This window comes from Halichoerus grypus, chromosome 12, assembly GCF_964656455.1.
Source record: "Halichoerus grypus chromosome 12, mHalGry1.hap1.1, whole genome shotgun sequence".
In the NCBI taxonomy this organism is placed as follows: domain Eukaryota; kingdom Metazoa; phylum Chordata; class Mammalia; order Carnivora; family Phocidae; genus Halichoerus; species Halichoerus grypus.
The window spans coordinates 60423305-60447076 of NC_135723.1; the positions used below are offsets into that span (position 1 = coordinate 60423305).

Sequence of the window (23772 nt, forward strand, 5' to 3'; positions counted from 1 at the left end):
GCTCACAGAGAATGCCTTTGTTAGCACCGGAGCTCTTTTGCCTCCTTAATTCCCAACCCCCATCTCCACACGCCACCCTCAACCCTACGCTGAGGCATAAGCGGGCAGGAGCTCTGCCAACATTTTAAAATCACCTACATAAAATGCAGATCCCTTGCCGTGTGGTAAAACACTCCCTATCACAAACACATGTGGGCCTTGCTTCTTTTGTTACCATTTTTTGGCAGCCGGAGGAGGGCCATTTCACCTCTCAATGTGTTTTGCATTCACAAGAAGAGTCGGCGGGCTTAGTGTGGTATTTGTCGCAAGTTTCGGAGTGGCGGCCCATCCCTTTCCCCACCTCCGTAGCACGTGCTGTCCTGCCGCCATAAGCTGGCTTCCCGAGCTAGAGGTGCTATGCACCAAGCCCAGCAGGACACAGGTGCGGGGCCAGGCACTGGAGCGGTTCACAAGGCTGGTCTGGAGGACATAAAGTAACAGGTGGCAGAAACAGCCATCAAGGATCTGCGCCTGATGGGACTGTCATCATAAAGCCGTGCATCAGACGGGGAACAAGTGACCTGTCCATCCCTCCCTGGCAGCTCAACATTCATGTTAATAGCCTTCTATTAACCTTATATTAGCCTTAATAGCCTAAATATTACTATTTAAACTTCCCTTAAGGGTGGATTTTCAATCATTTTCCCTGATTTTGACTATATAATTTTCCTTTTATTATATAATTTTTTTTTTTTAAAGATTGTATTTATTTATTTGACAGAGAGATAGCGAGACAGGGAACACAAGCAGGGGGAGTGGGAGAGGGAGAAGCAGGCTTCCCATGGAGCAGGGAGCCCGATGCGGGGCTCGATCCCAGGACCCTGGATCATGACCTGAGCCGAAGGCAGACGCTTAACGACTGAGCCACCCAGGCACCCCTATTATATAATTTTTATATGTGATTCAGGGGAATAATAACAAACATTTACTATGATAAGGTACTGCTCTCTGCTAATTAACTTGTTGAATTCCCTCAATAATCCTATAAGGATATCACAGACTGCTGTTCTTTATTTTTATTTTTTTTTAAAGATTTCATTATTTGAGGGGGGCTGGACAGAGATAGCGAAAGAGAGCACAAGAAGGGAGGAGAGGGAGAAGCAGGCTCTCCACTGAGCAGGGAGCCTGACACAGGGCTCGATCCCAGGCCGCTGGGATCATGACCTGAGCCGAAGACAGAAGCTTGACTGACTGAGCCACCCAGCCACCCCTAGACTGTTGTTCTTAAACAACGGACATTTATTTCTTACAGTTCTGGAGCTGAGACAAAGTGCTGGCCAATTTGGTTTCTGGTAGGAGCTCTATTCTGGCTTGTTGATGCCTGTTTTTTTGCTGTGTTTTCCCACAGCAGAGAGAGGGAGAGCAGGTCAGCTCTCTGGTGTCTCTTCTAAGGACACTAACCCCTGCCCTTATGACCTCATTTAATTTCAACTACTTCCTTATAGGTCCTATCTCCAAATATAGTCACATCGTAGGTGAGGTCTTCAACATATGAATTAGGAGAGACACAGTTTAGTCCATAGCAGGTAGGTATTGTTATGATCCCTATGTTTTAGAGCACTGTGCTCTAATATATTGCTGGAGGTAACTTCAGAACCTCACGAATATTGCTAAGTATCTCCTTTATATTGCACCTAAGGAAAGCTTAGCAAGTATCTTTCAAACACATGAAAAAATTACCTAAAGGAGTTTTTCCCTGCATGTTTCCCTTCTATTTAGCTAACATTCCCTATCTTACTGGCAATTAAGTATCAGAAATAATATGACAGACATTGGCAAACGCACTATGGGAACAAAATGCATAAATTTTGAATCCCCATCCTATCACTGGATGATACAGGATTGTTCACCTTTTCGGAGTCTGTTTCCTCGTATGTAAAATGGCAGTGATACTGTTATGATTTGCACAGATGTTTTGATGATATCCATGAAGTACTGATCACAACGTCCAGCACATTTGCTCAAGAAGCAAAGCTATTTTTTCATTACTGAACGTAAATATTGGTAGGTGAGCCCGCCCTTATAACTCCTGTCTTTTATTGGCATACCTTCTGTTCCTTCCTCTCTTTTGTTATTTTGCACACAAAAAAATTATAGTGTCTTTTAACAGATCTATTTAAAAAGTTGATATAGATCAGAACTATTGAAACATGTATTTGTTAGAAATTAATAACTAGCTATGGTGAGCACTGTGAATTGTGTAAGACTGTTGAATCACAGACATGTACCTCTGAAACAAATAATACATTATATGTTAAAAAAAAAAAGAAGAAGAAGAAGATAGCAGGAAGGGAAAAATGAAGGGGGGGACATCAGAGGGGGAGATGAACCATGAGAGACTATGGACTCTGAGAAACAAACTGAGAGTTCTAGAGTGGAGGGGGATGGGGGGATGGGTTAGCCTGGTGATGGGTATTAAATAGGGCATGTACTGAATGGAGCACTGGGTGTTATACGCAAACAATGAATCATGGAACATTACATCAAAAACTAATGATGTAATGTATGGTGATTAACATAACATAATAAAAAAAAGTGGATAAGTAAAAAAAAAAGATAAAAAAAAAGAAATTAATAACTAGCAATAGCAACAACAACAAAAGAAAACAACCTGAAATGGTCAACAGGAGGAGAATTGTTAAAAAAATTAATTACGTCCAATCAATGGAATATTACTTAAAGATAAATGAAGAATCTATACTGTAACTTTGAAAATATCATGTGAAAAGAACAAAGCAACAAGTACCACTTCCTGTCTTGGCAAAGAAACTTGTTGCTCTCAATCCTCCTGCTAAAAAACAAACAAACAACAAAACTAGAAAAGCTGGACAAAATACAGAACACACCCATTTGAAAGTCATGGTGACCTATCAAGGCAGCCAGGACGTGAGGAGTGTTATTAGTTTCCTATTGTTGCTGTAACAAATTACCACTTATTCAATGCCTTTATAACAACATATGTTTCTTATCTTATAATTCTGGAGGTTAGAAGTCTGAAATGGTCTTACTGGACTAAAATCAAGGTGTTGGCTGAGTTTCTTCTGGAGGTTCTAGAGGATAATCTGTTGCCTTGCCTTTTTTAGTTTCTAGAGGCTGCCTGCACTCCTTGGCTCATGGTCGCTTTTGCTATTTTCAAGATCAGCAGTGTAGCATCCTCAAATCTCTGATTCTGACTCATCAGCCTCCCACATCCACTTATTATTATTATTATTTTTTTAAGTAAGCTCTACCCCCAACGTGGGGCTCAAACTCATGACACCAAGATCGAGAGTTGCATGCTCTACTGACTAAGCCAGCCAGGCGCCCCCTCCCTCATTCACTTATAAAGACCTTTGTAATGATACTGAATAATCCAGAATAATTTCCCCATCTCTGTGTCAGAGGATTGGCAACCTTATTTCCATATGTAGCCTTAATTCTTTCTTCCATATGACATAACATACTCACAGATTCCAGAGATTAGGAGAGGGGCCTCTTTGGGGAACCATTATTCTGCTTACCACAAGGAGCTATGTTTACAAAGTAAAGGAGGGGGCAACGAGCTGAGTCTGACTTTCTGTGGTCCTTTCCCCATCAAAGCAATAGTTGATTCAGGGGCCAGCTGGCTACAAAACCTTTATTAAAATGATAGTTAAGAGCCCAGAAACCTGAACAGAGCTGTGGGGGGACAAAAATTGGTGTTCATGGCCTGCCTAAGAGTACTGGCCCTGGTTAACACTACAGATGTCAATGTAGGACCATGGAAATAGACAGGCTAAAATACAGATTTAAATACAATCATTTCCAGACGTGATAGAAGTGCTTGACCCCTATTCTAACTGCTTGACAGAAGCAAAGTAAAATCTCTTTGAAGGAAAGCATCATCAGCAAATAACTCAAACTGTCTCTACAAGTTTACCTTCATAATGTCTGACATTCCATTGAAAACTTGTAGGCATATCAAAGGATCAAGTTACCATAAAAAAACAAAACAGAATCAGGCTGATGGATGATGCAAATCTAAGAGTTATCAGTGACGTCAAATAAATCAGGCATCAAAATAAATGTGATGAATGTGTTTGAGAAAACAGGTGACAAGATGAGGAATAGATAATAATATGAGAGTTGAGATTTATAAAAAAAGAATGAAACAAATTCCAGAACTATAAAAAAATAATTACTGCAATTAAAAAATAAATGGGCTAAACAACATATACGGAATAGTAGTAGGGAAGAATAGAAAATTAGAAGAGAAAATAGAAAATATCAAAACTGAAGAATGGAAAGAAGAAAGAACGGAAATAAAGCTATACAGGATGAAATGAAAAAGTCTAACATTTGCATAATTAGGTCCTAGACCGAGAGGAAAGAGAGAACAGAGCATAAGCAGTATTTGAAAGGATAATGATTGAGAATCTTCCAAAAATGACAAAAGACATCAAGTCTTAGTTTCAAAAAGCTTAAGATACCCAAGCATAATATGCATATGTATTTAAAATCACAGCTACGTACACATAGTCAAATCTTTTGAAAACCCAAAACTGAGAAAATCTTAAAAGTAGTCAGGTGGAGGGGGGCGCTTGGGTGGCTCAATCATTCAGCATCTGCCTTCGGCTCAGGTCATGATCCCAGGGTCCTGGGGTTGGGCTCCCTGCTCCGCGGGAAGCCTCCTTCTCCCTCTCCCACTCCCCCTGCTTGTGTTCCCTCTCTCACTGTGTCTCTCTCTGTCAAATAAATAAATAAAATCTTAAAAAAAAAAAAGTAGTCAGGTGGGGGAAGAAATCACCTCCAAAGCAACAGCAGTAAAACGGACAGCTGGCCTCTGATCAGAAGTGATGCAAGTCAGGGGACAACAGAATAGTATCTTTTATGTGCTGAAAGACAGTAACTGCCTAGCTAAACTTCAGTTCCATGAAAAATGTACTTCTCAACTAAAGGCAACACAAAGATATTTTCAGACAAACAAAAACAAACTGTTGCCAACACAACTTTACTAAAATAAATAATGGATTTTTTTTAAGCAAAAAAAAAAAAAAAAATTCCAGTCGGAAGCATGGAAATGGGAAAGCGGCTGAAGGGGTATGAATGGGTCAATTTGTGGGTAAGTCACAGTGACATGGGTAAGTCATGTCTGTGTAACATGATGCAGGTAACGTTTTGTGGTGTTCGAACTGTGTGCAGAATTTTTTGTTTTGTTTTTAATGATAACACAAAACCAGGAGAGTTGGTAAGGAAGATCTAAGGTTCTTGCATTTATTTGGAAAGTGGTAAAATTCTAATTTATATTAGGATTAAGTAAGTCCAGAATTTATATTTTACCCTTAAGTATAATCATTAAACAAGATTAAATGATGTATAGCATAACAAGCTTCTAGAGGGGAAAAAACCCAAAAATGATATAAAACATTTGAGTAATATAAAAGGATGCAATAAAGAAAAGAGAAATACAAATAAGTAAGATGAGTAGGAAACAAACAGTAAAGCAGTAGATTTAAACATAATATATCAGTAATTACACTAAATGTAAATGGACTATTCCATTTAAAAAAATATTGTCAGGCTCTATTAAAGAAATATAAAACCCAATTATATGCTACTTAAAAGAGATACATCTTAAATATAAGGATAAAGATTGAAAACAAAGAGCTGAAAAAGATGTCCCATGTAAACATTAATCAAAAGGAAGTTGGCATTGTTATACTACTATCAACAAAATAGACTTTAGGGCAAGAAGCATTACTAGACTTAAAAAGGGACACTTTATAAGAATAATGTTGATTTAATTTACCAGGGAAGTATAACAATTCTATGGCTGTATGCACTTAATGACAAAATAAATAAAGTAAAAATGTATGTAAAAGGAGAATAGGAAAATCATATTAATTATATATATAATATTCATATTATATTGTAGCACATATTACATATAATATCATATATATATTAGAATACTGTACAGTGATGAAAATGAAGTAACAACTGCTACATTCAAGAGAGTAAATAAATCTCATGAACATAAAGTCAAGCAAAAATGTCCCGAAGAGTACATACAAAATGTGTCCATTTATAAAAATTCAAAACTAGCAAAGGTAACCTTGGATATTAGAACTCAGGAATAGTGGTTACCTTGGGAAGAAGGGGGAATAGTGACTACGGTGGGGACATTAGTTCTATTCTATTTCTTTATTTAGGTGATGGTTACATGGGTATCTTTGCTCTGTGAAAATTCATTTACTTGTACATTTGTGATTTGTGAATTTTTCTATATTATAACTCAACAAATAAGTTTATTTTTAGAAAGGAACGAAGCAGAATCAATCTTATATAACTGTTAAAGTCATGTAAAATTTATGTAACATTGTGTACATAGGAATTAATTAAAATTAATTAATCCGACAATTTCGGATGTCGAAATGTTGACTTTTTCTTTTCTCTTAAAAAAAACATATTTAAATTGCTATATATATATAACTTGTGTTATTTAAAAACAGAAAATAAATACCAAAAATGAAGTCCAGAATATCTTCTGCAAATGGAGAGCCTCCACTTGTCCAGGGATTCCAATCTTTTGGAATCAATCTCAGAGTTAACCAATTATTGTGATTTCTCAAGTCAATACCCAACCCAAGACTGCCCATGCTCCAGTTTACAGAAGACCCAGGGCAGACACCGCACTCACCGTCTCCTCTCCAGATCTCTCTGCAGGTCAACAGACACCCCTCTCTCCGTCCTTCCCCAGCCTCATTTTCAGACCTCACATGTGTCCTGCCAGAACTGCTTCTGCTCTGACTCATTTACTTTGCTGTGGCACTGGTTTTTAATTCTTTGGTATAATTTATCTCAATTTAGAAACTATAATGTTTTAAGTTTTCCAACATAGAGTTTCCTTTTCCTTGAGCCCAGAACTATGTCTCTCAACTGTTTCCTTTGTTCAAGGTTATTAATGTTGCACAATATTTAAATTTCATATATGTTATTAAATGGTTAGAATGATGGGTGGGGGTGGGGGGGGCGGAAGGGTACCTTCATACATTAGACTACCCATAATTTCTGCTTGAGCTATCATTTCTTCTAACATAAGTGAGTAATGCAGATCACAACTCAGTGACCCTTATGAAATTTGTTGTGAACTCTCATTTACTTTTCCAAAGCAAAGTACTTTCAAGGTAGTATGCCTCTGAGATTAATTTTTATTTGGAGCATGGATTTGCCTAATGAAAAGCTCGAGCATTGGAAAGCTGTAATTCCAAATACTCAAAACTACAGAACTAAGGTCCCAATGTTGCCTCCAATAAAAAAATTGCAGGAAAAAAAAATTCAGGTCCAGAAGACTTAAATTTCTCCTCTTGACTAACTAAGCAAAAGCATTCTCAATTTCTCCAAGAACTTTCTGGAGGTAAACAGTGTAATCATCACGTAATCACCAACAAAGCCCTGCCGACCCTTGAGGAGCTGAGACCTGCAGACTGGAGGCACAGTGGACAGGCTTGGCCAGGAGCAACGTCTGACCCCTGAAGTGGAGGTCACACTAGAGGCATCAGATGGACAGATTTTGTCCTGGGGCTTCATGTGTGAGCCCCAAATGTGAGCACAGATTTGCCAGGAGAGATTATACTGAATCTAACTCATGTCATTTGTTCAAGCTCCCCTTTGTCCCCAAATAGACTAACCTTCTCATTAATGATTTGCCTTTTTGGGCTGAGTATTACCTTTTTGATTGTCACCTTGTCTCCTGAACAATATCTAAACTTTCAACTTGTTTCACATGAAGCACTATGTACTTTAATGAACTCAGACACTCTGCTCTGTGGAAAGTAGGGCCGCAGAAGACACACTTTGACCCGGCGTAGGCCAGTCATGCCTTACTGGTGTTCAGCCTTTCGTTTCGATCCCACCATCCCCTTCCCCACAACCTACAGGTCCCGAAGTGTCTCCATACCTGATAGAAGTCATCCACCTGCCGCACATAACCAGCCACTTCGTTATCGGATTTAAAGATCTTCCAAACTTTTCTTTCTGCCTGCTTGTATTTCTGGGACCCCTTCCACTTCATGGCCATCAGAGAGCGCTCGGTCAGGGAAGCTGCCACAATGATGTCCAGTTGGCCATTGTAGATCAGAACCTGAAACAAAACTGAGCTGTGGGCAAATGCGGGATTTAGCAGGTAAAGTCGGGTAATCTATCTAGGTATAGATAGTGTGTGCACGAGAGAAAAGGTAATGGGAAGTTTTCTGATACTGTGCTCAAGAGAGGCCAGCCCAGCAGGTAAGTGGGGTCATTTTCTTCCAGTTGGCCGCACACACCAACAACCTGAAATCAGCACAAGCCTTGGCTCAGCCATTGCAATTCTTCCAGAAGTTCGAACCTTCATAGGAATCTGCATAAAGGCTTCTCTCAGTTACAAAAGCATTTGTGTTGTATTATCCAGTGATAACTCTTCGATGTACAGCTATGTTCAAGAAGAGGACTGTGGTTACATTTTACTGGAACGAGGAACACTACACCATTGGATTTGTGTGAAGACTGCATTTCATTAACTCAGCTTTCAGGCTGGTGAGCTGAGCATTCTCTCAGGAGCTGCTAATCCATACTGCTCTCTCCTCCAACACTGATTTTTACAGTGGCATCTATAATTTTATGAGTCAGATGGATAGAAGCAGGTGCCTCAGATTTGTTTCTTGTTGGAGGCAACTCTGTTTGCCGTGCCACTTACAAGGATTCCTTTTCTTAGATGTGATAGCCACTTGTCAACAATGAGGAATGTCTCTTCTTCCTAGAGTACAATTTTTATTTTTTTTGCTAAGGCGGTGGATATTAGAGGAGAAACAACTCCGAAGCAACTCCTGTCTTTTCTCCAAAAACAATAAAACAATATTCAACTGGCTTGGGAAAGAATTCAGATAATACCCAGTGCTGATGAAGTGTAAAACAGCGCTACTCTTCAGGAAAGCAATGATCCATTTTTAACAAAAAGATTTGAAAATGCTGAGACTCTCTGTCCCAATAACCCCAGTTTGTGGAATGAATTCTATGAAAATAAGCCCCCCAAATATATATATATATATAAAATCATATTCATTGGGTGTTATAATGAAAAAACTGAAACACAGTCTAAAAGTTCCATAATTAGTGAAGGGGTTAAATAAACTATGGTACAGAAATTCTATGGGATAGTGCAAAACCATTTAAAATGTTCCACTGAACCACGTAGCAATGTGGAAAATACTTCTCACATACTGTTAAGTATGAAAGCTGAAAGTCAAATATATATCACAATCATGAATGTAGAAAGTAGGCATACATGTTTACATATATGGAATACAACTTTAAAAAACACGAAAACAGTTAGTTAACTTAGGTGGTACAAATCTGAATAATATTCTCCTTTGTTTTCCACTCTTCTTAGGTTATTTTTATGCAACTAACACGATATTAATTCTCGTAAGGCATCGTCACTCAACCCCCAACAAAGAGGTTTTCCTCAACTCCATGCTACCTTTGATCTACTTGGAAGTTCTGGTTTCGCTCAAGTGAAGACCTTTGGTTGAATCCTCAAATTGGATATAAAATGTTTCACTACATATGTTTCCATCTCTGCCTTCCTGGTGTAGGCTTCTTAAAAGGCTTGCACATAATTAAACAGCCCAGGACTTTTACACACTCCAAATCCTCAAGCAGCAGTGGGCCAGGATTCAGCCTAAGATGAAAGAGCCCTGGGCCTCTGCGGCCGGAGCCTGGGATCTTTTATGTTACCCCATCACCATCACCACCTCCGCTCTCCTAAGCAGAAACCCAAAGGGAAAACTCCTGATCGATTTAAAGCCTCTTTAAAAAACTCAATTCAACTCTAGCAATAAAAATTTGCATTGTTTATACAAAGAAATTGCCTCAAAGACCTTGGGTACTTATGGCCCATGCAAAACTCCTACAGCTGTTTTGCCAACAGTATGGAAACAATTACCCATGATCTGTACCAGCGAACAAGGCTTAAATCGTCCACCAATTGAGGAAGGCCTGATTAACAAAGATAATCATCTATAAAGTAATTCCTCTTATAGAATTCCATGAAAAGATGCTGATTAACTAGCAAATACGCAAGTACATCTGGTTGTTTTCCACTCCGTGGCCACTAAATGAAGCTCACATCTTTCTGAGTGTCTCTTGTAGCTACCTTACTATCATCAGTATATTTTGAAATTGATTTGAATCTTTTATCTTTCAGGGATGCAAATCCACAGGGTATGGCAAAAACGGGCTTATTTGTACAGTAGTAGAGTACATGTTCGTTGGACTGAATTGAAATGAAGTCCATCCCTGAGCTGTGCCCCTTGTTATTCAAGACTCATCACAAACAAGAGCACTAACTCTCTGGAACGAGGCAGTGAAGGGCTGAACTGCATAATTTTGTGCATGTGATGTGTAGAAGGCCTACTTCTGGCTACAAATGGAAATCTTCTTAAAGCAAGGAACACATTTTTAACTTCTAAAGGGCACATAAGTCAGATGCAAAAAAAAAAAGAAAGAAAGAAAAGAAATCAGATTAATGATCAAGCGAGGTGATTTCAAAGCTGGCATTTAAGGCTGCCAGCATTAAATATAAGAATTCCAGAGCTTTTATTTTTATCTAAATGTCACATTTACTCTCATCAGCCCTGACAGGAATATCTCTGTTGCCTTTAGGGCTGGGTGAGTGGGAAGAGAGATCCCAGGATCCAGTGACAGTGAGCCGAGGAGTCAGGAGGGTGGAGCTTAGGGGTGGGTGGTCCCGAACCCACGTCCTGGTAGTCAGAGAGGTTCCAGTACAAAGCCTAAGCCCTGACGAGCTGTCCAGTTATGAAGGATCTGCATATATTTCCTCCACTTCCTCCTGGTGGGGTGACCAGCTGCCCCAGTCAGCCTGGCCTGAGGAGTTTCCCAGGAGGCAGGGCTTTCAGGCTAACCCTGGGACAGTCTGGGGCAAACCTCTCCCTGAGGCTTGCTGGTATTTTAGGCAACAAGATCTAAAGACAGAGAGGAGGAGACAGAAATGAATGCAGCTTTCAGCTACCCTTGTCTTCTCAGTAAGGACTGTAACAAAACAAGGCAGAAGGGAAAGACTGGTTGGATGGAGGTGGTTTGCAGTGACAACACCAGGCAGCCCCCCGAAACCCCCAGTTTCCTCACTTTCCTTCCTGGACAGCTGTGAAGCCTCAATTAAACAGCAAAGGCACTCCCTTTAGAGATTTTTTTTTTTCTTTTACTACTTGGAGGTCTGACCGGTTAGCTTGGTGAAATTGATGGTTTTGTGAAGACATGGAAAAATAACATTAAAAAATCAATGAAGACCATGATTCCACTGTTTGTACTCTATAACATTTTCAAAAAGATGCTTCAAACTTGGGAAAAGAATACATCAAAATACTAACAGTTAAGGTAGCTAAAATATGGATGATTTGTTTTGACTTGACTGTTTTCTAGGGGTTTTTTTGGGGGTGGTAAATGTAATTAGGATATTTTTATAATGAGAAAATAGTAAAATAATAACACTAAGAGGTTGGGAACCTTGGTTGGCAAAAGGTGGGTCTTTACTGAGGAATAATTTGTATTAACTCAAATATTACCAGCTCTCGATTTTCATGACAACTAGGTAAATAGCCTAACTAGTTTGTTTGTAGATGATCTTAAAAGCCCATTCCAGAATTCAAGCATTTATTAGAAATGGTAGGAGGTGACTGGATTACAAGCATTGTTTGTTTGTTCGGTCAAAAGGCAGAGGTGAGAAAAGCATTTTTGTTATTTACCTTCCCAAGTGCTTTCTTGTACGTATGGCTTTATTCTCGTACTGCTTCACGAGGTCAGGACGAGAGGAATTACAACGTCTGCCTCTACTTAACTGTTAAGGAAATTGGGACTCAGTGAGGTGCCAGAATGTTTCCGAGATCTCAGACTTCCAAACTCCTACCTAGAACTCCTTAAGAAAAAGAGCTAAATTCCTTCAAACCAGCTTTGAAATCACCTCACAGACATTTCCTGATGCCCCACAGCTAAATGTTTAGTGCTACCAAAAGCCTCTGGGAATGGAGGGTTGGTTGAGTAGGAGACACAGTTCACATCTCTGGTTCAGAAACAACCTCGGTCTGTTCGTCCAACTCTGGTGACATCTCTCAGTCATTTCTCACTGTGGCTCTCTGGACAAGGATGTGTACAAGACTGTTATTCAGCTGGTGACAGATGCCTCACTTCTGTGGTAGGGAGTGCCCCTGATGAAGCAGCTGTGGTACATACAGCATTGGCTCCCTGAGGACGGGGCTCTCCTAGCGCTTGTTCTGCCTGCAGCCTTGCGCAGGGCCTGGCCTCCCATGAATGGTATTGACACTTACTGGGTAGAATCAATTGCACTTTCTAAAAGTTTTCTATAATGCTATATGTTGATCATCGATTGCTTTGGCCTGCCTAGGTCCACTCTCCCTTCCCCTGATAACAGGACTCCCACACCCTCAATGGATCCAGCCTTAGTGGAGGCTGTCAATCGCAATACCCTGCCTCCTCCGTGCACGGGATGAGCATCTATCCTAAGCTAGGGTACTCAAATGCTCTTTTCATAAAATCTGAACTGTGGGCAGAGGGACATAGGGTTCCCTGATGAGTCTGCCCATTAGCTTTCCTACCTGGATCCCCAGAATTTTCCTTGGTCTCAATCTTTCCTCACTCCGGGTCTTCAATTTTTCCGTGAATTCTGTGACCTATCACATCTTCTGATCAATTCCTTTTATGCTTTGAGTGAGCCCAGTTGTTTCTGTTGCTGAAAGCATGAAATCCAAACTCCTATACCAGTGAATGGACCCGTTGTCACCCAGGACCCAGCATGCAGTAACTGGGAACCCCTGGACATGTGGCTTAGCCTCCACGGGCTGCGTTCCCTTTTCTGGACATGAAGATGGGAAGACCTACATCTCATTGTAGTGAGAGTAAATGAGATACTGTGCACAGAGTTGCTAGCATGGTGCCTGACGCAAATTAGGAGTTTGGTGCGTGTTAGGTCCTCCTCCTTCTCAAGTAGGTTGATGACTGGAAAATGACTTGGAAGACTCAATAAAGCCCTTCTTCTAAAATAAGCCTTCAGAATATGCAGATGGTACTTTCGTGTCAAATACTCAGTTGCCAATCTCACTCTTCCAGAAAAGGCCTACAGTAGGGGGAAATCCAGCCAGGATAAACCTGAACTCCATCTATTCAAACACCTGAAATAACATGCCTTTCACTACTAATTTTACACACGTTGGGCACGGTATCTCAGCAATCTTTTCTTGGTAGTCAGAGCCATAAGTTTATAAATTACTCTTGTAATGGAACTTTTAGTTTTGAAGCCTGGGATTCAAGATTGCAAGGAATTTCCCCATACTTAACTGACAGAAAAGTATGGTAAAGAGTATCGGTTTTAAAAGGACATTTTCTGAATCACAGCAGAATGCTCTCATTCTTCCTCTGCTGGAAGAACTGTACTAAGCATTGTACATCCATGATTTCACAACACCCCCAAAAGGCTGGTGTTATTTATCCCATTTTAGGGGCAAGGAGACAAAGGTAGAGGGAAATGAGGCAACTGGTGGTAGAGAGTCAAGCTCCGATCTGCTTGAGTCCCAAGTGTGTGCTTCTAACCCCTCTTCTGCACGGCCTCACTGTCTAAATCACTGCCCCCCAAAAGAACACATCGAACAGGTGCTTTATGCCATACTTGCAATTCCACAGGCAAGAAGCATGGAATGAAGGATGAATGTTTATAGCTGAGAGCACAGTCTGTGGCCACGTTTGAATCCTAACTCTGCCACTTACTAGCAAGATGATCTTAAGTTACTCAATCTGTCTAGAGCTCCATTTCCTCATCTGTAAAATGGGTGGAAGAGAAGCGTCTATGACAGAGGGTCCCGGGGGGGATGACATAACATAATCACGTAAAGCTCTCTGCATTCTGGGCACACAGTAAATGCTCAGTGAATGCTACTAGCTATTATTATTATCAACACATCTGAAGAGCTCAACATAGCTATTCAAATAGCTCCACAATTTCCAAGCAAGATGTTACCTGTGAATTACAATTGTGATTTAGGTCATAGTAAGAGTTATAATTCCAGTACAACTGCACTAGCTCATTGGTTTGACAAAACAAACAGCAGAGGCTCATAAAAATAGTCTGATGCGTGCAGACGGAAGGCCTGAGCTCCAGCCCCCCAGCCCCAGCTCAGCGTCCCGAGGCCGGGGCTTACTGAGTGACCTTGGGTATGTCATTGACTCGCTCTGAGCCTTACTTAATTTTGTCCTCCGTGAAGTGGACTATTTATATTCTGGGATTGTAGGGAGGGCTGGATGGGAGGTGAGATGCAAAAGTATCCTGTAACCTGAAGAGCAGGATTTTATCAATATCGTGGTTACTTCTGATCAAGAAAAATCTGAAAAGTCCATTCCTGTAGTGGAATGCAGAGGTTTTAAATTGGCTGCTCAAGGCCTGAGTTCAGCTTGCAGATAGACGCTCACGTGGTCTATATGGTGTTGCTGCTGCTTTTCCAATTAGATGCTGGCACTGAACTACTGGGAGATCTGACCAAGCCTTGCCTGGATTTCCACTCACCCACAGTGAGCTAACCCCAGGCAGTGGCTGTCCCCCTCAGGCCAGCCCCACCCCTTCCTCAGTGTCCCCCCTGACAGAGGTGCAAGGGCACCTGTCATCGACTCAGTGCTTATGCTATTGTTTGTCTTAGAAGAGGAAAATATTTCTCTGTATCTGTCTTTGTCATCGGTAAAAAAGAAAGATCAACAGGTCTCAATCCAACTCTATTCATTTATTTCCTTTCCTTCCTGGATCCACAGGCAGCTGAATTTCACTTCCATTGAAAAATGGAAGGGAAGTGGCCTTTTGTCTGAGTTGGAGGAAAGAGTACATGCTCACTTATATATGGAGTGTGTTTTGTTTGTTGGCTTGTTTAATCTGCTCCTGGGAAATCTCTACTTATTCAATAGTAAATATTCATGGAGAGCCTGAGGACTAGACACCCAGGGAACAGATATGAAAAGGTGTGACTCCTATCCTCCTAACACTCCAGACTTTTTTTTTAACTTTCCAAAATTCTTCTAATACAGCATTGGCTCCCTGAGGACGGGGCTCTCCTAGCGCTTGTTCTGCCTGCAGCCTTGCGCAGGGCCTGGCCTCCCATGAATGGTATTGACACTTACTGGGTAGAATCAATTGCACTTTCTAAAAGTTTTCTATAATGCTATATGTTGATCATCGATTGCTTTGGCCTGCCTAGGTCCACTCTCCCTTCCCCTGATAACAGGACTCCCACACCCTCAATGGATCCAGCCTTAGTGGAGGCTGTCAATCGCAATACCCTGCCTCCTCCGTGCACGGGATGAGCATCTATCCTAAGCTAGGGTACTCAAATGCTCTTTTCATAAAATCTGAACTGTGGGCAGAGGGACATAGGGTTCCCTGATGAGTCTGCCCATTAGCTTTCCTACCTGGATCCCCAGAATTTTCCTTGGTCTCAATCTTTCCTCACTCCGGGTCTTCAATTTTTCCGTGAATTCTGTGACCTATCACATCTTCTGATCAATTCCTTTTATGCTTTGAGTGAGCCCAGTTGTTTCTGTTGCTGAAAGCATGAAATCCAAACTCCTATACCAGTGAATGGACCCGTTGTCACCCAGGACCCAGCATGCAGTAACTGGGAACCCCTGGACATGTGGCTTAGCCTCCACGGGCTGCGTTCCCTTTTCTGGACATGAAGATGGGAAGACCTACATCTCATTGTAGTGAGAGTAAATGAGATACTGTGCACAGAGTTGCTAGCATGGTGCCTGACGCAAATTAGGAGTTTGGTGCGTGTTAGGTCCTCCTCCTTCTCAAGTAGGTTGATGACTGGAAAATGACTTGGAAGACTCAATAAAGCCCTTCTTCTAAAATAAGCCTTCAGAATATGCAGATGGTACTTTCGTGTCAAATACTCAGTTGCCAATCTCACTCTTCCAGAAAAGGCCTACAGTAGGGGGAAATCCAGCCAGGATAAACCTGAACTCCATCTATTCAAACACCTGAAATAACATGCCTTTCACTACTAATTTTACACACGTTGGGCACGGTATCTCAGCAATCTTTTCTTGGTAGTCAGAGCCATAAGTTTATAAATTACTCTTGTAATGGAACTTTTAGTTTTGAAGCCTGGGATTCAAGATTGCAAGGAATTTCCCCATACTTAACTGACAGAAAAGTATGGTAAAGAGTATCGGTTTTAAAAGGACATTTTCTGAATCACAGCAGAATGCTCTCATTCTTCCTCTGCTGGAAGAACTGTACTAAGCATTGTACATCCATGATTTCACAACACCCCCAAAAGGCTGGTGTTATTTATCCCATTTTAGGGGCAAGGAGACAAAGGTAGAGGGAAATGAGGCAACTGGTGGTAGAGAGTCAAGCTCCGATCTGCTTGAGTCCCAAGTGTGTGCTTCTAACCCCTCTTCTGCACGGCCTCACTGTCTAAATCACTGCCCCCCAAAAGAACACATCGAACAGGTGCTTTATGCCATACTTGCAATTCCACAGGCAAGAAGCATGGAATGAAGGATGAATGTTTATAGCTGAGAGCACAGTCTGTGGCCACGTTTGAATCCTAACTCTGCCACTTACTAGCAAGATGATCTTAAGTTACTCAATCTGTCTAGAGCTCCATTTCCTCATCTGTAAAATGGGTGGAAGAGAAGCGTCTATGACAGAGGGTCCCGGGGGGGATGACATAACATAATCACGTAAAGCTCTCTGCATTCTGGGCACACAGTAAATGCTCAGTGAATGCTACTAGCTATTATTATTATCAACACATCTGAAGAGCTCAACATAGCTATTCAAATAGCTCCACAATTTCCAAGCAAGATGTTACCTGTGAATTACAATTGTGATTTAGGTCATAGTAAGAGTTATAATTCCAGTACAACTGCACTAGCTCATTGGTTTGACAAAACAAACAGCAGAGGCTCATAAAAATAGTCTGATGCGTGCAGACGGAAGGCCTGAGCTCCAGCCCCCCAGCCCCAGCTCAGCGTCCCGAGGCCGGGGCTTACTGAGTGACCTTGGGTATGTCATTGACTCGCTCTGAGCCTTACTTAATTTTGTCCTCCGTGAAGTGGACTATTTATATTCTGGGATTGTAGGGAGGGCTGGATGGGAGGTGAGATGCAAAAGTATCCTGTAACCTGAAGAGCAGGATTTTATCAATATCGTGGTTACTTCTGATCAAGAAAAATCTGAAAAGTCCATTCCTGTAGTGGAATGCAGAGGTTTTAAATTGGCTGCTCAAGGCCTGAGTTCAGCTTGCAGATAGACGCTCACGTGGTCTATATGGTGTTGCTGCTGCTTTTCCAATTAGATGCTGGCACTGAACTACTGGGAGATCTGACCAAGCCTTGCCTGGATTTCCACTCACCCACAGTGAGCTAACCCCAGGCAGTGGCTGTCCCCCTCAGGCCAGCCCCACCCCTTCCTCAGTGTCCCCCCTGACAGAGGTGCAAGGGCACCTGTCATCGACTCAGTGCTTATGCTATTGTTTGTCTTAGAAGAGGAAAATATTTCTCTGTATCTGTCTTTGTCATCGGTAAAAAAGAAAGATCAACAGGTCTCAATCCAACTCTATTCATTTATTTCCTTTCCTTCCTGGATCCACAGGCAGCTGAATTTCACTTCCATTGAAAAATGGAAGGGAAGTGGCCTTTTGTCTGAGTTGGAGGAAAGAGTACATGCTCACTTATATATGGAGTGTGTTTTGTTTGTTGGCTTGTTTAATCTGCTCCTGGGAAATCTCTACTTATTCAATAGTAAATATTCATGGAGAGCCTGAGGACTAGACACCCAGGGAACAGATATGAAAAGGTGTGACTCCTATCCTCCTAACACTCCAGACTTTTTTTTTAACTTTCCAAAATTCTTCTAATAATTAGAAGAGGAGAGGAACATTTACTCTTTCGTCTCTAAGTTCTCCTAAAAGAGGGGTCAACGAAAAAGTCAGTTCCACTTAAATCTTTCTAAAATCTAGTCATTTTAACATTTTAAACCAGAAACTTTTCAGGTTCTAGATATATATACATCAGTTTTTCTTCATGGATTTAACTCTCTCAGCAAGAAAACCTCTCCCTAGTAAAGACCTGATGAACAGAATCAGATGATAATTAACCTTATTTTACACAATGCACACCTCTGAAGGGTAAATATTTTCCAGGCAGATATAAAGCAACCAACCATTACCCAAAACAGCCACAGACCAGTTTACCTGCAGACTCACCTGAAAATACCCCGCCCCTCCCCAAAGTCAGATTCTGACCTCAAGTAATTTAGGGGGTCGCACATGATACTCAAAGGGGAAAAAAGACATCTGTGCTTTTCATGGTGGCTGTACAACTGAATACTTGAAAGAAAGGATTTAGGGCAGAAAGGTATATGAGTCTGATTTCAATATATTTTCGCTGTCACCAGTAGAAAAGCATAAGACTGAAAATAAATCATGTGAGGGCCACTTACTGATCTAAACCTTAGCTTTTTTTTTTTTTTTAAAAACCCAAACTGAAACACACGTGTTACCCACAGAACACAAAGCTTTTCTCTCTGCTTCCCCCACTACTCCTCTACTTATTAGGAAAATTACTGAAATGCCGCCAAAGGGGGCTCTGGTCTCTCAGTACGACAGGAAAGCAAACTGTGCTTTTGCGAGGAGGCTGGATTTTTGTTGTTGCATTTTTTAGATGAGAGATTTATGCTTATATTTGGCCCATTTACAATCCATCATAATACTTTGCAGACAAAGTTATGCTCTTTTCCCAATGATCTAGTGACCTTAATCTCTAACATTTTGTGGTTTCCTGTTTGGGGAAATGATTGAACAGCAGCCTACACTATTCCAGGCTGCACAGTGGTCCCAGTTGGCCGTTATCTGTCTTAGTTTTGAATGTTCTCCTGTGCACTAATCAAAAAAAATTTTTTTCTTTTAAAAAAGAAGCTTTCCCTACAGATGCTAAATCAATGAAACTCCCACAAAGCAGCCCTCCACACTTCCTCTTCTGGCTGCCTTACTTATCATTCTTCTATTACAAACCCCAATGTAGCCGGGAGTTCTTTCTGCCTGAGGCAATTAGCATGACCCACCGGTGCCTTTCTCCTGAACAGAAGAGAATTAACTTCACTAATATCCACTTCAACCTAGGGCAATTCCCGAGGGTTTCCCAAAAGCTCGACTGCAAAAGAGAAACTGAATTTCAGCTGTGGAGGATAATGTTCCAGAATGTTGGCGACTGCAGGCAGAGCTATTATCCTTTCACGGACAATGCCTCAGTCCCAGTTGCCCATTGCTTGCACTTTTGGCCCTACTTCTTCCTGGTGATTCTGCAGGGAGACAGGGCTGTAATGCAGGAAGCCGGAGTCCTCAGGGCCTGCCTAGAGAAGGCTGGTGGGAAAATAACACAACCACTGAATGAAACAGTAGTCACTTCTGCAACCAAGCTGTTCTTCAAAAGGGACATATTCTGCTTTCAAGTTTAAGGAGAAGGGAAGACAAAGAAAGAGGGAAAATGAACTTAGAATAAACACCCCCATGTGCCTGCCATTCCCCCACCAGCTGGTTATGCCAAGACGAGTAAAGAAAAACGAAAGTGGAGAAACAAGTTGGAGTGAGCATCCAGCGATTATACAAATAATGTCTTTTGGCCAAAGAAAATTATTCCTGCTTACTTGCAACTTAACTCTAAATAATTCAGTTGCTTTTAGAGGGGAACAAGAAGCAAAGCCAACTTGAAAAGGATCCAGTAAGCCATCACTGCAACCCAAGGCTCTTTGAAAGAAAATTTAACTACTAGAAATTTAACTAGAATAGCACACTTAAAATTACTTCTAATAATGACCCAGAATAATATATTTCCTCCAGTTGGAATAGAAAAGTCATAGGGGCCCACTCGAGGGGAGTTTTTGCTTGGCTTCTTGTTTCAGGGCCTGCCCTCAGAGCCCTTTTCTGATTCCCTAACCTCTTAAGAGTCTCCTCTGACCCTCCTCACAATAACTGGATTTAAGGAACTGAAATTGCCCCAGGAGCAGGCCTGTCCATTTCCCAGACGAGTCTCTCCAGAGAGGAACTGTCCTCCCTGGTTCTCAGAATGCCAGCTTTAAGGTCACACCAAGGGTCATCTCCAAAGACTGTCTCATGCTTGCCAATGTTATTACTCTACTGAAAGGGAGGCCAGGGAGCCAATTCTTTCCTTTCCCACATTATTAAATGAACTTCATTAGTGAGTATACATTTGCACTCAACCCAACCAACAAGAAACAGCCCCATGGAAGAAATAAAAAATACTGTAATTTATAATAATTAAGTCTACAGGTATTGACCTGCACTAATCAATATAGTAGCCACCAGCCACACGGGCCTAGTGAGCACTTGGAACATGGCTAGTCCAAACTGAGATGTGCTATCAGTCTAAGATTCACACTGGATTTTGATGACTTCCTACAAAGAAAAGAATGTAAAATATCTCAATAATTTCTTAATATTGATGGCATGTAGATATAATATTTTGGGTATACTGGGTTAACGAAAATGTTATTAAAATTAATTTCACCTGTTTCTTTACATATTTTTAATGTTCCTTCTGGAAAATTTAAAACCACATATGTGGCTTGTATTATATTTCTCTTGGACATCAGCCATGTATACCTTGGGTTTGGTAGATCCTGCAAAGAAAATCTGTCCCTTTGTCAACAGTTGCCAAATGATAGACACAACTTCCAAGGACAGCCACTCCGAAAGGAGCAATCTGCAGTTCACTGAGCCGGACTCAGGAAACTGGAAAACAGTCCATGTGCAGGAGTGGGAGTTGTCCCTAGAGTCTCAGTTATTCTGGCAATAGATAGGAGCTGTAGAAAACCCTTTGCCATCAAGTATCCTTCCAGCTGCCCGCTCCTCGACATCCCTGTCACTCAAGTTCAAAAATAAAGAGCATTGCTATAGATCTGAGTGGGTCCACCAAGGATTCTGAGAGGGGAAAAAAGGGAAGTGGAGGCCCTGACACTGTGCAGTGTTACTGGGGCTTGCCCTCCCTTCTGCGCGGGAAGGGCAAGGAAATGACCTCCCTGCTGAAGCTATCTCAAGGATCAACAGAGAGCGGGGTGGTCTGCCATAGGAGAAATGCCCAACAACCTCAACAGGCATCAATTTAGAAGTGCTCAGAAGGGGCGCCTGGGTGGCTCAGTGGGTTAAGCGTCTGCCTTCGGCTCAGGTCATGATCCCAGGGTCCTGGGATCGAGTCCCGTATCGGGCTCCCTGCTCAGCGGGAAGCCTGCTTCTCCTTCTCCCACTCCCCCTGCTTGTGTTCCCTCTCTCGCTGTGTCTGTCTCTGTCAAATAAATAAATAAAATCTTTAAAAAAAAAAGGAAGTGCTCAGAAGGTCCCAAAGGAACACAAACAGTGGGAAGGGAGGCCCTCCACTACCCCGTGAGTAGAGCACTCAGCAAGGTACAGTCCACTCTGGATTCTGGCTGGCCTTCGACACAGGTCAACCCGTCAGCTTTCTCTTCTCCCATGACAAACTTCCCTTCCAGCCTGAGAAAGTTCTAGTTCTCTGCAAATGAGGATTACTTTGCCTTTTATATTAGAAGACTAAGAGTAATTAGGGACTCATCCAAGGAACCAGAAAAGCCACTTCTAAAAGTCTAATTCGTCTGTTTTCTTCAGTCCCCAGGTGAGCAGCAAAGTTAGTGAAAAGTTTCCAACCAGGCTGATGTCCTCATGAGAGAAGACATGTACCTGGTCATACAGCTCCCTTGTCCTTACCAAATTAAAAAAATAAATAAATAGTCTCACTGATGCTCTGTGCTCTTTATGTTTTCACCTACACAGAGAAACCTGGTATCAGTTACATGCAAGACTCTCTTCCCCATACTCTCAATAGTGATATTCCATCAAAGCCACTCCAGGAGCTTGCAATTAGTTTGGGGTTTTTTTTGGTTTGTTTTTTTTCTTCCAAAAACGTAACTCCCCCTTGTTTGGTAAGTAAAGCACTTTTTGCCTATTTTTTCCAGAGAATAGGCTCAAAAGGATTGTGCAAATCACTGTAATAAATATGAGGACTCTGAAGAGGATGAAGAAACAGACATGAATATTCAGAGTGAACGGAGCCCAGGGAGACAAAGGAGAGTCAAGACACAAGAGGTCAGGGTGCCTGCCCTGCTCTTCTTTCAAAAAGCCTGGTTGAAGTTTCCAGTTTTCATCCAGTCACATGTCACTCAGCACAGGAACCCTGTAGACTGGTACCCAGTGACAAGACGTGGGAGTTGCTCATAATAATCAGGTTGACGGCACCGATTGACCCATGGCAGGGGTGTGACTGGGCAACTTCCACAGAGCAGGGCAGGCCAATCCAGTGACGCCACGGCTCTGGAAGAGCCCCAGGGGCTGTAACTGTGGTTTCCTCAGGCAGCGGCAAGCGTGCGAACATGGCCTCCCCTTTTGGACTGATAGACCAGGTCAGCTGCCACTGAATTAAGTCATACTCAGATGGAAGAAGAGGAAACTCTAGTGGAAAAAGCACTAAACCTGGAGTCAGATTCTGTGGCCAATGGGCTCAAATGATGATGGCGAAGGTTAGAAAAACCAAAACACTGGGTTTGGGCATTCTGGCTCCATCCTAGCTAAATATGTGACTCTATATTTGATCTCTATGTATAGAGATCAAATAGGCGCCCAGTGCCAATCCATCTATTAAAATTTGTAGACCTTTTTTTTTGTAATTTTCTTTTTTTTTAAATTAAAAAAATTAAAGACTTTACTATTTTCCTCCCACTCCCCAGAGGATGGTGGTGGGCACACCCTGGTTTCCCACAGTCCGGTGTTTCATAACATTTGTGTCAGTGTTTGGCACCTTCTCCTATCATACTACAGCGTGAGGACGAAAGATGGAGAAACTACTGCAGTGTGGTGATGGTTATTGCACAAGAGACACTCCTCACTGGATCTGGAAAGGACAATTCTCCCCACTCTTTCCCTATTTATCTTTTCAACGTAAACTCAACTGATATAATTGCCTGTATTCATAGCAGTTGGCGTTCATAGCAACTGGATTTAAATATGCATTTCTCAGCATATTGATTTTGAGATCCATGGAGTCTACCTGGCAAATGGTATGGCCATTTATTATCTTTCTCCTCATACCGCCCTCACCCTGCCATATTTGGGTGACTCTGGATTAAATTCTACGTTTCCTGTTGCCATAAATCACAAACATACCTTCTAATGTTTTGAGCACCACACGACAACAAAATAAAGCCCTCGCAAAACGATGACGGTGCTCCCCAGGCAAAGCAACTGAAAACAAACCAATTCACACAGAATATATTTTCAAACAGCTTAAAGAAATAAGTAAGAGAAAATAAAAATACGTGCTGGTTCTCATTCGAACCTTTCATCCCAACGCAAATTTAAAGGACAAACAAGAAAAGGTGTCAGAAGCATGGCAGATTTGGGTGAAATCAAAGTCTGTTGCATAATTTATGGGTATTCTCTTTCCCCTTTCTTCATCGAAATGCTTAAAAATTAAAGAAGCCCAGTTGAAGTCAGTTCATAAAAAAAAATGAATGCCACTCTTGTTTGTGCTTGGATTATAACTGAAACAGGTAAAATGAATTCATAAGGAAGTCTGCAATAGAAATTCGTTTTCAGATGTATGCTATTTTTATTTGCCTATAAAGTGGCG

At 41.5% G+C, this 23772-nt stretch overlaps 1 protein-coding gene across 3 annotated transcripts in view; it reads right to left on the reverse strand.

Annotated features, from left to right (window-relative positions):
• CPVL (carboxypeptidase vitellogenic like) overlaps nt 1-23772 on the reverse strand; it is a 129519-nt gene that overhangs the window by 23514 nt on the left and 82233 nt on the right. For all 3 annotated transcript variants that reach the window (XM_036074485.2, XM_078059406.1, XM_036074488.2), the window contains one exon: nt 7958-8140. In XM_036074485.2, the coding sequence (XP_035930378.2) occupies nt 7958-8140 (183 nt within the window). The remainder of the gene's footprint in view (nt 1-7957; nt 8141-23772) is intronic.